The sequence below is a fragment of the Garra rufa genome, chromosome 4, assembly GCF_049309525.1.
Source record: "Garra rufa chromosome 4, GarRuf1.0, whole genome shotgun sequence".
Lineage (NCBI taxonomy): Eukaryota > Metazoa > Chordata > Actinopteri > Cypriniformes > Cyprinidae > Garra > Garra rufa.
Genome location: NC_133364.1, coordinates 27,006,531 through 27,023,139, shown reverse-complemented (window position 1 = coordinate 27,023,139; position 16,609 = coordinate 27,006,531). Strand labels below are relative to the sequence as shown.

Below are 16,609 nucleotides of genomic sequence, written 5' to 3'. Positions count from 1 at the left end.
AACAATAAATGGTTCAGATACAGAACTCCAAATGATTTGTCCAAAAAACTATTTATGTAAGTGTTACTGTCGAGCATGACACTGGAAAATTCAAGTTTTTTCAACCAGTGCTCATTGCCATTATACAAAAAAATTCTGAATTCTGTAATCCAAAAAATAAGACACATTAATATTTTTTTACTGAAATAAAATAAAACTTACTATTGCACATATAATAATTATTTATAAAATTACAGAAAAATCCTAATGTAAATAGAATGTGACTTTGCATTTTATTACCGAGCAGTGTTATTTTAGTATCGTTGAGATGCTGTTTTTTTTTTTGTTTCATATTTTGAGTTAGTTTTTAATTTTATATTTTCTTTTTAATTTTAAAGTTTTAGTATTTTTTAATTTTAAATTTGTTTTTCTTAATATTTTTTCATTTCTTTTAATTTTAATTTATTTAGTTAAGTTATTTTAGATCTGTTTTAGATCTATTTTTTTATTTTGTTAATGTTTATCATATTTTAAGGCGAGACACTGCAATATGCAAATGAGGCATTATTTACTGAATTATGCACTATTTCCATACAATTCTAGTACAAAAATCTAATCACAGGATGAAAATACTTAGAACAGGCAGAAAGCAATATTTTTTTTTACATTTTGTTTGGGGAATAAAATTTTGTATAAAATCAATCAAATTACATATGAACAAATCCCTCTGTAAAAACCTTCAGGATATAGACAGGAATAAAAATGTCTGGTGTGTGTAAGTGCTACTGAAGTGGAGATTTATGGCTCAGAGTAGGAGAAAAAACTTTTGAGAAAACAGCCTTTAATATATATATATATATATATAGTAATTGAAATCTATTGACACAAATAGATAAAGTGCTATAAAAGTAACACTTAACAGTGTCTTTTGGGTGTTTTCTTTCCACTAGTCTGAAAAAACACTATAAAAAACCAAAAAGCCCAAAATCTCAAACTTGACAGGTGCTTAAAAAAACTGTTTTTGCCCACAGTGTCTCCCCTTGAGTAATAAAAATGTTTTCTTTAATGGTTTTAGTTACTTTTATTTAGCTGGTACTAAGGCATTAGTCAGTTATAAGATAGTCCTGCTCCAAAATCATTACAGTAATGATAGTTTGGAGGAAAATGCGAACAATCTTCATGGTCCTAAAAAAAACTTTATTTAGATTTTTACAGTAAAAAGGTGACCCACATATTCATCAGATTCACCAATTAATGTAAACATTACGTTATCATTAATGCACAAATAATCAGATCTGTCAGGGGCATTTAGGTTAGTGCAGGTTTAAGTTACAGTCATCTGTAAACAACCACAAATAAAAAGTGGGAGATACATTCAAATCAAACATTCTATTACCTCCAGTCTCTCTACCAGCATTCTGTCTTCACTTTACAATCTCTTATTAATAAGAAGCCTCAAAATGAATCAAAAGGTATCAGTTAGTGTGATTTTGATTATTTACTTGTGACCCAATCTAAGATTCTGGTATGCCAGGTGGTTCGAAGAAGCATTTCCATCAGGAAGACTGGGCAACAGTGCTTCTGAAATGTCCAGACGAAGACGATTGGAGTTCTGTGAATTACAATGGAATGTTAAAACAAACATACATTCACACCACATAATTCAAGTTCTTTGTGCTATGATTAGACTTTTATTTAAAGGGACAGGAGTATTTTTAGTTGGACTATTCCTATAATGCTAGACATGTTATAATCAATGAACTCACTGTTTTGGGTCTGTCCAGAGGCGTCCAAGACTCTCTCCAACCCGTTTCAGTATTGATCTCATCAGTTGTGTTTATAAAGCTATTTGCACAGGACATAACCGAGTTGTTTCTGAGCAGACCTGCAATACAACAAGCCACTGAGGTGAACAAGTCTAGTTTAGAAGCTAAAGGAGACTGTGTGATTTACCTGCTGACGTGTTTCTTAAATGTAGCCTTCTTGAGGAGGAGCTCTGCCGACCTTAAGCATGAAAAAAGTGATATGAATAAAAATGCCTCTTAATACTAAAAAAGATAACAGACGTCAGTATTGTAAGCACCTGAAGGAAATGTAGATTTACACAACGTTGACTCAAAACTGTGGATCTGACTTTGTAGTTTGTCCACATGCTGGAACGCCTCTAGTTTTAGGCTCCGCTCCTGATGAAGCTGACCTCTCACCTTCAAAACACAAATCATTTACCTTTATGGATGTGGCAGATGCTTTCATTCAAAGCCACTTATAATCCAGTAAAGGTAAACATTTCATAATTTCATCATTTCATGCATTTATTTTCTGGGAATGAGGGAATCAGACAGTGCTTTACTGTCTGAGCTTTTACAATTAATCAAGATTTTCACGTTCATTTTAATGTTAGATTTTTCAGATTGATGTTGAAGTTTAAGGCAAGACAGTACATGTGGATAGGGTAAAAATCTGCTACCGCTAAACTTCCCCCAGCTGATTAATCACAGTACATTAAGACAATTGTTTTGTATTATGTTTCTGAAATCCCATTTTTAAATATGCAAACGAGTCATTATCTAATTAAAAAAATGCAATAAGTTGCATACATTTCCAAAACCGAAATGTAAACATTGTATAAAGCCAGGTTAAAATTCATGTTCAATATTGTTGAAAACACCATCATTTTTAAAATAAAATTTTGTATAAAATGTGCTGCTGAAGTGGAGATGAAAACTTATTTTGAGAAAAAGAATTTCAAGGATATGTCTAGTAAATCAAATAAAAAAAAACAGATGCAAAAATAATTGAAAAATCATCAATGTGTATTTTTGACGTGTTCTTTCCACTAGTCTAAAAGAAAATAAGTTAGGGAAGCAAAACAGCCCAAATCTCAAAACAAAACAATGTTTTTTTGCTATAATGTTTATAGTAATCATCATAAAGCCTGCAGTTCAGACTCACGTGTTTGATTTGCTTGTGGTTGCGTTGTTGCCGCAGCTCTGTCTCTTTACTGTTTTTCTCAAGTTGTGCACTTAAAGCTCTGAGTTGACTCTCTCTGTCCTCCATGTCTTCCTGCAATTGCTCCATACTCTGCATCCTCAGCACCCGCAGCTCCTGTCGGCTCTGTGCGTCTCGTGTGGAGCGGTGCTCCATGTCCTGTAGCTTTTGAGACTGAGACAGAGATGTAAACTGTTTGAGTAATAGTATTTGACTAAGTATTATGTTTGGGAATCAGTACTTTACATGAATTCTGTTAAAACTAAATACTTTTTACTTTATTACAACCAGTGTTATTTTTTATCATATCACTTCTGGACTAAGATCATAACATTAAACTAAGCTAATGTTTAATCCACTTAGGTCTGGAAGCATCATATATACAGTTGAGCTCAAAAGTTTACATACACCGTGCAGAATCTGCAAAATGTTAATTATTTGACCAAAATAAGAGGGATCTTACAAAATGCATGTTATTTTTTATTAAGTACTGACCTGAATAAGATATTTCACATAAAAGACGTTTACATGCAGTCCACAAGAGAAAATAAAAGTTTACATATGCATAATACTGTGTTGTTACCTGAATGATCCACAGCTGTTTTTTTGTTTGTTTGTTTGTTTAGTGATAGTTGTTCATGAGTCCCTTGTTTGTCCTGAACAGTTAAACTGTCTGCTGTTCTTCAGAAAAATCATTCAGGTGCCACAAATTCTTTGGTTTTTCAGCATTTTGTGTATTTGAACCCTTTCCAACAATGACTGTATGATTTTGAGATCCATCTTTTCACACTGAGGACAACTCAGAGACTCATATGCAACTATTACAAAAGGTTCAAACGCTCACCGATGCTTCAGAAGGAAAAAACATGCATTAGGAGCCGGGGGTGAAAACTTTTGAACAGAATGAAGATGTGTACATTTTTCTTATTTTGCCTAAATATAATTTTTTTCCCATGTAGTACTGTCCTTCCGAAGCTACAGAAAATACTTACATGTTTCCCAGAAAACAAAATAAGTTAGATTTTACCCTGATCTTTAAATTCAAAACGTTTTCACCCTAATGCATTGTTTCCTGAACCATCAGTGAGCGTTTGAACCTTCTGCAGTCCCTCAGTTGTCCTCAGTGTGAAAAGATGGATCTCAAAACATAAGACCATACAGTTATTGTTGGAAAGGGTTCAAATACACAAAAATGTTGATGACCTGAAGGATTTTTCTAAAGAACAGCGGGCAGTTTACCTGTTCAGGACAAACAAGGGACTCTTGAACAACTATCACTAAAAAAACACAGCTGTGGATCATTTAGGCAACAACACAGTATTAAGAATCAAGTGTATGTAAACTACTATTTTCTCCTGTGGACTATATGTAAATGTCTTTTATGTAAAATATTTTATTCAGGTCATTAAAATAACATTTTGCAGATTCTGCAAGGTGCATGTAAACTTTTGACCTCAACTGTATTTCAGATACTTCCTGTCTTTGTAATTGGCTCAGTTTGCACACAGAGAAGTCAAATTATGGCCATAAAGAGAAGAAAAGCATTGTACCTGCTGAATGATCTGTCTCTGGATGTGCTCATATTCACTCTTACACTGCAGCATGGCCTCCTGCACAGCATCCAGCTCTTGTTTTAGACTAATCTCCTTCTGCTCTGAGATCATCTTCACTTTAAGTGCTTCAGTTTTACATGACACCTCATTCTGGACACACAGGAGCAACATTCAGAGTTACTACAGACAAAAGAAGAGGAGGAAAGACTAACCAATGACTGGGATTATTGAACACATGTGATTAATACCAGTTTCCACTGCAGCAGCTCTTTTTGTAGTTTCTCTTGATTGATCATCAGCCTCCAGTGGTTAAAAGCTCTCAGTTTACACACAAGTCCAGTCAGCTCGCTATTCTCCGCATGAAGATCTTCCAACACCTCTTTCTGAATAAAACAAAGAGATACAAGGTTGAATGTCATGATCATGAAGAAAGGTCCAGGTCACGTTTTACAGCTATTTTTCACAAAAATTAACTTCTTGCATATATTTTTCATAAAAAAAACATTAAGATTTTAAACAATATTAATTTATTTTCATGACAATTTAGTACACTTCCTATACTATTTAGAATGTTTATTATTTATAAATGTATAAAATACTGTATACATATGAAGTGGATCAAAAAAGTTAATCAAAGTTGTCCTAAAACAAGAAGTTTTGGTTTTAGGACAACTTTGATGAAAGGTTCAAATGTTGACTACTGTATAATTTATAATGCACACACACACACACACACACACACACACACATACTGTATATTTGATTTTAAGAGGCAGAATATGACATTTTTTGTGAGATATTTGATATTATTTTATAACAAAGCTCATTCTAGCGGTTCACCTCATGAAGTGTGTGAACGAGGGTCTCGTTATCATTAGCGGAGGATAATTTATTTTTCAGTTTGATGATTCTGTCCACGCCTTCCTTCCTCACGCTGCTCACCAGCTGTCGCACATCATGCTCCATATTCACATGGTATTTGTCCAGACGTGACTGTGGGCGGCACAGAGAGCTGAGCCAGCTGACATCACACTACATATACTGTAGTTGATGTTTTAATGATTTTATGATATCAAAATTAAAGGTTTTAGTCAACACCGAAAGCTTACACACCTTCAGAAGAACACATGTGGAGAAGAGCTGGCGAACCAGTGTGTCATAGCGTTCTCTGTGTTTGAGGTTGAGATGTTGATCTAAGCTTCTCTTCTCCTCCTCCAGTTGTCTTACTCTGGCACGCAGAGCCGTGATGTCAACCATCATCCCACGACACACGTCTGCCACCTGAGATTAGATATGTTTACTGAGCATGTACTGAAGAATCATGCTGATATACACACAAACACGAGTTTACCTTTCTGTAGGGGTCACTGGCTTGCATTTCTTTGGCTTCTAGCTCTTTAACATCCTGTGGATACAGATTGTTGTTGGTAATTTTTAAAAGAAATGAATAAAGTCAAAAGTTTAGATACACCTTGCAGAATTTGCAAAATGTTAATTATTTTAACACATTATGAGAGATCATATCCATGTAATTTTTTTATTTAGTACTGATCTGAATAAGATATTTAACATACAATATATTTACATACTGTCCTCAAGAGAAAATATTATTTGTGTATTTAAACCCTTTCCAACAATGACAGTATGATTTTGAGATCCATCTTTTCACACTGAGGACAACTGAGGGACTCATATGCAACTATTACAGAAGGTTCAAACACTGACTGATGTTTTAGAAGGAAAACACATTGCATTAAAAGCCAGGGGGTGGATCTTAAGGATCTTAATGCATCGTGTTTCCTTCTGGAGCATCAGTGAGCATTTGAACCTTCTGTAATAATTGCATATGAGTCACTCAGTTGTCCTCAGTGTGAAAAGATGGATCTCAAAATCATACAGTCATTGTTAGAATGGGTTCAAATAGACAAAAATGCTGAAAAACCAAAGAATTTGTGGGGCCTGAAAGATTTTTCTGAAGAACAGCTTAACTGTTGAGGACAGACAAGGGACTCTATCTGAACAACTATCACTAAACCAAAAACACAGTTGTGGATCATATTGTTACAATACAGTAATAGGAATCAAGTGTATGTAAACTTTTGAATGGGGTAAGTTTTATAAATTCAGCTATTAATTTCTCTTTTGCACTATATGTAAACCTCTCTTATGTGAAATATCGTATTTAGTTCAGTACTAAATAAAAAAAATCATGTATTTTGTATGATGTATAATGTTCCTCATAAAAGATTTCTATTTCAAGTAAATGCTGTTCTTGTTAACGTTCTATTCATCTGTGATTCCTGAAAAAGAAAATGTATGATGGTTTCCACAAAAATACTGGGCAGCACAACTGTTTTCAGCTTTGATAATAATCAGAAAAATATATATAAAAGCATATATATAATGATGATTAACATTTTAATAGATATAAAAATAGAAAACAGTTATTTTTAACTGTAATAATATTTCAATATTACAGTTTTACTCTATTTCTAATTAAACAAATGCAGTCTTGGTAAGCAAAAAAGAGACACAAAACACTGAATGGCGTAGACAAACCTGCTCTCTCTGGTAAAGCAGTTGTTCCTGCTGTTGAAGGATGTGCTCATAAAACTGTGAATATTGCTGGAAGACGCTCCGCTCACGATTCATTACAGCACAAGTCAGTTCAGTCAAACACTCCTGAAGATGAGTGCTGGAGAACGTCACCTAGAAAACATTTAGTGTTAATATATCAGTCCATAGTATATTGATCATGGCATTGAAAAAACACAATTGTAAACCTATAGAGCGTTTTCACGATGCGTCATCAATCGGCGCCAAAAATTGGTGCCACTGAACCGAACGGAACTCGCATATTTTGTTGATTATTGCTGCTGAAAATGGTCAATTATTGTTGTGTTTTGGGCTGTACTAATCGGTTGAACCAGGAAAAACATTTGGAGTACTATAGACTGCCAAACGTTATAATAAATCAAAAACTGTATGAGGATCAAAAGGCATTTGAAAAACTGAACCAGAATTTTCAGGGCTAAAATCTTGACAACATTCGTGTTTGTTCTTATTCTTTTTGGTCAGGTAGGTGAAATATTAGTCTAATATCTTACCTTAAATCTGCTTGTACGTATCTTTACCACTTATTAACTTTAGTTTGTCAAAGTATTGCCCACTTTCCAGCTTACTAAGTCCTTCTCTATATGATTTCGCAGCTTGCACAAGTTTTTTCCGTGATTTATACATTTTATGTGTATTTGAACCCTTTCTAACAATGACTGTATGATTTTGAGATCCATCTTTTTACACTGAGGACAACTGAGGGACTCATATGCAACTATTACAGAAGGTTCAAATGCTCACTTATGCTTCAGAAGGAAACACAATGCATTAAGAGACGGGGGTGAAAACTTTTGAACAGAATAAAAATGTGTACATTTTTTTTATTTTGCCTAAACATCATATTTATTTTTCATTTAGTATTGCCCTTCAGAAGCAAGAATATACTTACATGTTGTAGACAGCATAAATTAGCAGAACAATGTATTCAGTAGTACATTAACCATCCAATCCATGCTGTTGTTTACATCTGAGTATCTTCAATATATCTGCACATCCGGGTAACTGACCAAACTTTTATGAATTGTTCACTGAAAGGTTTTTTGAGAAACCATAACTGGGGATCTGGGATTTTTAAGTGTTGCAAGAAATATTTACCTGTCCATCAGTCTCACGCTCAACACCGTTCATCAACCGCTGAATGAAATCCTCCACAATCTGCGATCTCTCTAGAGAGACACTGTGCTTCATCGAAGGCCGTTTCCACAGTTCTTCATGACATGTGAAGACAGCAGAAGAAGGTATCAGGGAGGACTTGAAAATGTTATAATATTCTAAATATATAAGACTAGCTGTGGTGAAGTTTATTAGCTTTCTAATGACAGCCTGCAGAGAGAATCAGGCCCAGCGCCATCCTCCCACTGTGCTCTTTGATCTCCTCTGGGTTCCTGCAGGAGAAGAGGATGCTGGGTACCTGCGGGGAGTCGCGAATCATGCCGCGAGCGCTCCGACATCACTAGAGTCATTTCAGTGTTAATCCTCTTCTGAAGCGCTCGGATCATGTCACACTCCGTGATCTCCAAGAGTTTCAGTAACTACAACAAACATGGAAAAATCATCAGTCTGTAATGGACTATGCCAAAGACATCAATCAAAAGAATCACAGTAATGAACTGCCAAAAAACAACCTCACAATTTAGGAATTATTATTTCTTACTTTTAAGCATTTTGGTGGCAGACTTGAAAATTTAGAATGAACAATCCTCAAATCTGAGGATTTTGTTTCATAGCCATGAAGTATATTGATTTGATTGTTCAAATCTCTGCTTTACAGACCACAGTGTTTCAAAATAAAAAAGCAGATAAACATCAGAAGTCAAAGTCAACTTTATTGTCAATTCTGCCACATGTACAGGACATACGGAGAATTGAAATTGCGTTACTCTCAGAACACATTAGCATAGTAATTAATTAAATGTATTTATTAGTTATTTATTAAAAACATAGTTTTTATTTATCATTTTAATTAGAGTTTTATATTTTATACAGTTCAGTTTTTATTAGTTATGTAGTTTCTTTTTTAATATTAATATTTATGTTAATACTTTTATTTCAGTTTTAGATTTTTTGAATTATATTCATTTAGAATTTACTTTTTTATCTTAAATTTACTTTCTTTTATAGTAATTGCATGTGCTTTTGTCATTTTTTTTTAGTTTTTGTTTCTTTTTAAAATATTACTTAATATAATAATTAATATTTAGATTTGACCATATTTATTCAGTTTGAATTTGTATTTATTTCCTATATTAATCTCAGTGCTTCATCTTAAACTTATTTTAAACTATTATATTTCATAATTTGTATATTATTATAGTTTTGATTTAGATTTTGAATGACATTCTATTTTTATATTTTCTACAGTTTTCAGTTTTTTGTAATTTTATGTAATTTTTTAATATTACTATTTAAGTCAATGCTTTTATTTCGGGTTTAGATTTTATTTCCAGTTATTAATTTTTTATTTATTTAATTATTATTATTATTTTTTTTTACTTTCTATACTATTATAATTTATAATTCATATATAGTTTTTATTAATATTATTTTTATTTATTAATATTTAGAATTTGCATTTATTTTATATTTTTAGTTTTAATTAAAATTTTACTTTCTTTTATAGTAATTTTGTCTTTTGTCATTTGTGTTAGTTTTTGTTTCTTTTTAAATATTACTTAATATAATAATAATACCTAATATTTAGATTTGATCATTTTTATTTCAGTTTTAGGTTAAATTCAGTTTGTGTTTTTATTTAATTCCAAATATTAATTTCAGTGCTTCAACTTAAACTTAACTTAAACTATTATAATTTATAATTAATAATTTATAATTTGTATACTATTATAGTTATTAGTATTTTGAATTAGTACTTTTAAATTGATTACTTTTATTATTATATTTTCAGTTTTTGTTTCATTTGTAGTAAATTTGGTTTTGACTCATTTTGACTTAGCTTTTATTTTAGATTGTCTGTTTTCATTTTCATTTAATTGTTTATGTGCTTTTTTCATTTTTGATTAGTTTCTCTTTAGGTTAAATATATTTTAATTTTTTTACATTTCAGTTTATTTACATTTAGTAGTTTTAGTTAGAGTTATTTGCCAAGGCAACATTTCTAATTTTCATCTAGAGTATATTTCAGATTTATATCAAATTATATCAATAGTCTCCCTGTTAGTTAATGATAATAACCCCGCTTCAATCCTCTACCTGCCAAGTTTTGACGTCAACTTCTGCTGCTCCAGGTGGTGGAAGGACAGATTGAGTCTGAGACAGCAAAATCTCATATTCCCTCTCTTTATCCATCTGCTGGGCCAAAGCTTGCATGCTGGGAAAGTAAATCTCCATCCTACAACACAAGATCATGGGTCAGGTAAACACATGCGTATTTGTTTCACCATAAACTTTTATGAAAGAGCGAGTGTTTAAAAGTGATGAAATGTTGATGACCTGTAAAGCTGAGATAAGTGTTTAAACAGCACAGTGGTGTTTATTTTCCCAACATCCATCTGTCGTTGAGTCCAACTCTCTTTTAAAATTTCCATCTGCTTCCACAGCAATAAAAATCCCCGCTGCTTTATCAGGGACTGTATGGGGTCTTGAGTTTTAGACGCAACCTCCATTTTCCTCTCCTCAATTTCCATGTTATCATTAAGAACCTAAAAAGATGCCAATGACACAAATGTGCTTCAGCAAACAGTGGTGTATGAACACACTATGAATCTACACTCTCAAATTACAGAAATGCAGAACAAACACCTCAGGATCAAAACTATTTTATAATAGAAATTCAGTAAATGTATCTTCCTTTTATTCCATGTTTTAGCAGTTTTAGTTCAGGAAGTTTTTTTTTCTATTAATTTTTCCTAAAGGGATTTTTAAAAAGTTCCCAAGCTGGGTGAAATATAGACAAACTGGGTTGTTTTGAACTAGCAGTTAGGTTAAATATTTGACCAACCTTCTTGTTAGTTTTATTTAACTCAACTATTGTTTAAAATGGCTATATAGCTGGCTTAAAAATGAACCCAAAATAGGTTTGGAAATTAAAAATCAGACATAATTACTAGAGGCATCAGCAATAATAATTTATTCAACTTCTTCTAGTGCTGGGCAAAATAAAGAAAATAGGTTTTTACTTCTAGAACCTGGCTGTTGCATTTTACTCAGCTTTCCAACTTATGAACTGAATGGGAGACAATCTTAAACTCTGAATTACTTTGCTATCAGATGTTGGGGTGATGTCGGGGTCTTCTGTGTTCTGTATCTGAAGTGGTGCTGCATCTCTTCCACTACTCAGGACATCATCAATTATCAGAGATACGCCCAGAATCGCCCCATTAGCCTCCATTCTACAGCGATCGTTCAGATCACACAGGCAGAGCTACAAAAAACATGACATTACATGACAATGAAGCAGAGGAAGACTTAAAAAAAGTATTTAGAAAGTAACACACCTGCATGCAATGCTCAATCGGTGAAATATCCCATATAATCAAAGGATGCAATCCATGGATTGCAATGAAAGATCTCCATGGATACCATTTTTGGGCCTAAAGAGACAAAAGAAACACTAGTACAGTCAAGCCCGAAATTATTTATATCCCTGGCAAATTCTGACTTAAAGTTATTTTATTCAACCAGCAAGTGTTTTTTTGACCGGAAATGACACAGGCTTCTCCCAAAAGATAATAAGACAATGTACAAGAGACATTGTGGAAAACATATTTCTCAGCTTTTATTTACATTTGAACAAAAACTGGCATGTCCAAAATTATTCACACCATTTGCAAACTGTCACAGTCTATGGGAAAATCCAAAGTTCTATACCATTCTAAATAGTCCAAGCTGTTCTAAAGCATCCTAATTACCCTGATTCATTGGGAACAGCTGTTTTAATCAACTCAACAGGTGAAAAACAGAAGCTCTTTGCTGTTGGTTTGTGGACAGTCATGGCCTAAGACAAAGGAGCTCACTGAGGACCTGCGGCTGCGCATTGTGGCTTTTCACAAGTCAGGAAAGGGCTATAAGACCATATCTAAATGTTTTGTTCCAGTGGCTATATCCTGGGATGCTTGTAAACACATCCAGGCTGGATAGGCCTGGTGGTTCCTCACCTGAAGACTGGTTGGTTCTAGTGGATCAGGAACGGGGAGGAAACTGGCTCCTCCCATCATGCTGTCACTCATGATAGGGAGGGCGTGGCTCATGTTTTCACTCACGCTCTGATAGGCTGAAAGGTTTCCAGAGGAAAGGAACACCTCCCTTGTGGAGAAACAGAAATGGAAATACTATGTTTTAGTACAATGTGAATATGGGTTAATGATGTAATGCTCATTTAGTCATTTACTAAAGAACATCCAGGGTTATTATATTTAACTAAAACTAAAACCATAAAAAAGAAACATTTTGATATTTTAAATAAAATAAATGTTAACTGAAAAAAATAAACTTAGGGTACTAAAACAAACACAAAAAAACATTCAAGTTATTTGATTTATTTTACATATTACATATTGTAAAAATAAATATTAAAAATGAAAAAACAAAACAAAAAAATCTGTAAAATGAACACAGAAAATATAAAAATAAATTCAAAATATTAATAAAATATATCATAGTATCTCAGTGATACTAAAATAACATTGAGGCTACTGTTAATAAAAAAAAAACTTTTAAAATATAATTTTATCTATTTGTGAAGAGGTTATTTCAGGCTGTCAAATGTTAAATCCAAATTTAACATAAATTTTTGCCTTAAAAATGCCTGAAATATTCTTATTTTTTGTAATAATAATAATATAATAATAACAATAACAATAATAATGTATTCACATTCACATCTATGCAAAGTTAGGAAAATTAGGAAGATAAGGCCACTGGATACTTCACTGGAAATCATTGAAAATAAAAGCTTTTCAATTGCATTAATACAAATATCACTTTCATTTGGAACATGCATTTAAAATTTGATTTTTGAAAACCATTCTCCTCTGCATCAAATGTGACCGTGGACCACAAAACCTGTCTAAAGTAGCATGGATATATCTGTAGCAATAGCCAAAAATACATTGTATGGGTCAAAATGATAATTTTTTTCTTTTATGCCAAAAATCATTAGGATATTAAGTAAATATCATGTTCCATGAAGATATTTAGTAAATTTCCTACTGTAAATATATAAAATCATAATTAGCAGTGATATGCATTGCTAAGAACTTCATTTGGACAACTTTAAAGGCGATTTTCTCATTATTTAGATTTTATTGCACCCTCAGATTCCAGATTTTCGGCCAAATATTGCTCTATCCTAACAAATCCTAATCCATAATCAATGGATTGCTTATTTACTCAGCTTTCAGATGATGTATAAATCTCAATTTTTAAAAAATGACCCTTATGACTGGTTTTGTGGTCCAGGGTCACATATTAATGTGATTGGCCCAAACACTGTGAAATCTGTAAATTAGCAGCACCTGATCATGTAGCGCACTGCGGTATCAAAGCGCAGGAAGAGCACGTCCCTGTGTAGCTGCAGGAGCCTCGCGACAGCCTCTGAACTTCTGAGCTCACAGAGAGAGTCAATCTGTCGCTGGACGTCCCACAGTTCAGCCCCTTTGGACAAACATCAGAGCGTTAGGAAACTCTGGGCTGGACGTCACACAATATTGGCTGAAAAACAGAATGATAATATACCGATGCTCTCTAAGCCGCCCCAGTCCGCTGTGAGCCTCTGTGTGCTGCTGAGACTGAAGGAAGTGTTCGGATTCCCCAGCCGAGCAAAGCTCACCAGGTAATAGACAATGTCATGAAGAGATGAAATAATTTGCAGGGTGGTATGAAGAGCCTGGTGACATTCCTGTAACAAGAATCCACTAAAAATCAGCTGATTCAAATACATTGAGTGAAAACGATGAAGAAAATGTGTTTGAATGAGATCTGGGATACTGTGCCATGTTTATTAGCCACAGATTTCTTACCTTTTCCTCCAGAGCTCTAAACATGAGCAGCACTTCTGTGTAATGAGGGATGAACCACAGGTTTATCAGACGCTTTCCATCAGCTGATAACAGTCTTCTGGGACGAGGCTGAAATGTCCTGAATGTCCAGAAACATTTATGATTTAGAAAGACATTTGTGAAATCATGAAACATTGTGAAAATTAATGACACTTACTTTCTTTCATTCTTTCTTTCTTTATGCTTATTTGGACTATTTTCCACATTTTTAATAATAAAAGAATCAATCTAAACTATGTATAGTAATAAAACAATGAAATAATTTATCTATTTATTTATTTATCCATTCATTTATTTATTTAGTCTATTTTCCACATTTTAATATAAAATTAATCAAAACTATGAAACAAAAATAAAATTTAAGCATTAAAATAAATTGATGACTATTTATTTTTTACTTGTTTGTTTGTATATTGCTTATTTTTGTTGTTACTTATTTAGGCATTTATTTAGTCTTGTTTGTTTGTATATTTTGACTATTTTCCATATTTATAATACAAAATTAATTAAAACTATGACACAAACAATACATTTAAGCACTTTAAAATAAAAAATGATGACTATTCATGTATTTTTACTTGTTTGTTTGTTTGTTTATGAATTTTGTTTGTTAGTTTGTTTAAAAAACGAACTTATTAACAGATTTATTTAGTCTTGTATGTTTTTTTTCCACAATTTTCCACATTTTTAATGCAAAATTATTTAAAACTATGAAACAAAAATGCATGAAATAAAACAAATGACTATTTATTTATTTTTACTTTGTTTGTTTATGAATTTTTGTTTGTCAGTTTGTTTAAAAACAAATCTATTTATGCATGTATTTAGTCTTGTTTATTTGTATTTTCACTATTTTCCATATTTTTAATAAAAAATTGATCAAAACAGAAACCAAAAAAATGTAAGCATTAAACAAATGTATTGATACATTTATTTAGTCTTGTTTGTTTTTTTTTATAATTTTTGAACATTTTCCACATTTTTTTATACGAAATGAATCAAAACTATGAAACATAAAAATTTATTTAAGCATTACAATAAAACCAATAACTTTTTTTTTTAACTTGCTTTCTTACATATTTTTGATTGGACTATTTTCCACTAATAATATAAAAAAACATCAAAGCAATGAAATATAAAATAAAATATAAACAATAAAAAAAAAATTCATCAGCCCAACTCATGTATTAAAAATACTTTTTAAACAATTGATATTTGTCTATATTTGATCCAGTGTTATTACAGTATTGAAATACTATTACAGTTTTTATTTATATTTGGCATTAGTTGTTTTGTTTTCTGTTTTCATTTTAATTTTAAAGTTTTTTTTTTCTTATTTTGTTGTGTTTTTGTCATTTTTGTTTTGTCAGGTCTTTTTTCATACGTCTATTTTTTTTTTTTTTTTTTTTTTCAGTTTTTGATTTGATTTTTGATTTGATTTATTTTAGTACATCAACTAAATATAAATTTGAAATGTTGCTTTGGCAACTAGTTACAAATAAAACGCATTTACATTTATTTTTATTTATTTCAGTAAACATTTATTTTACTACGGGCAACAAAAACATTTTTTATGGTTTTAGTTTTAGTTAACTATAAAAAACCTATTTCAGTAAAAACATTAGAAAGATTTCTAAGTTCATTAAGCAGATAAATTCAAGAATTTCAAAAGTTTGGCCAAGAAGATTTAACATGACACAAATGAATCTATTCCATTAAATCTGAACATTCTGTGTGTATTTCCTTTACCTTGGATCAGGACACAATCTATCATCTGACTGCAGGTCTGATCTGGTTTCACAGGGTGTTCCCTTCACAAAGTGATTGTCACGGATGTGCGGCACCTCATCCAGCAGTGACGAGAGACTGAGGCAAAGAGCAACAACCTGTCCTCGGACACAACTCGGTGACATACGCTTGTTAAATCTAAAAGAGACGAAGAGACACATCCTGCTTTTATAAAAAAATAAACACAATTAAACAGTGTTTACTGACTAAACATACTTGTGACAGAACTCCAAAATCAGTTTCCTCTTGATCCTGCCAACTTCTTCCTAGTGAGAAGAAAAATGGAAAAATGAAAACCGAGGTACATTTTCATTTATTTAGCAAATAAAATCATGCTTACATACAGAGTTTTGCTTCAGTGCACTCATCTGTTCTTTCTTCTTTATAAACGCGTTTAGCATTTCATCTCGAAGACCCACTTTCTCCAGCTGAATGGACACAAAAGCACCTGCAAGCCTGAATTACAACAAACATTTTACACAGTCTTTCTATACTCAGATAAAACTTGTCTTAATTTCCATTTTGGAAAACATTATCTAGATTAGTTCACATATTGGTGAATTGCATTTTGCACAAGACTATGATTGAGATTAAAAACGGTAAGAAAAGTGATAGAATACAATTATTTTTTATGATTTAAATGAACAAATTAAGGGCAGAAAAACAAAT

General features: G+C 32.2%; 1 protein-coding gene across 1 annotated transcript; it reads right to left on the bottom strand.

Moving 5' to 3' along the window:
- Positions 1–1,182: 1,182 nt before the first annotated feature.
- Positions 1,183–16,065, bottom strand: LOC141332848 (coiled-coil domain-containing protein 162). Its single transcript, XM_073837807.1, has 22 exons — positions 15,902–16,065; positions 14,114–14,231; positions 13,830–13,992; positions 13,610–13,748; positions 12,251–12,398; positions 11,591–11,686; positions 11,353–11,517; positions 10,587–10,795; positions 10,347–10,485; positions 8,548–8,668; positions 8,232–8,344; positions 7,080–7,229; positions 5,872–5,925; positions 5,634–5,801; positions 5,361–5,513; positions 4,769–4,903; positions 4,518–4,670; positions 2,932–3,141; positions 2,063–2,183; positions 1,911–1,983; positions 1,746–1,824; positions 1,183–1,591 (listed from the first exon to the last, which is right to left on the bottom strand). Exons 1-22 carry the CDS (start codon positions 16,063–16,065, stop codon positions 1,478–1,480), a joined length of 2,985 nt encoding a protein of 994 aa, XP_073693908.1. The 3' UTR covers positions 1,183–1,477.
- Between the last annotated feature and the right edge of the window lie 544 nt (positions 16,066–16,609).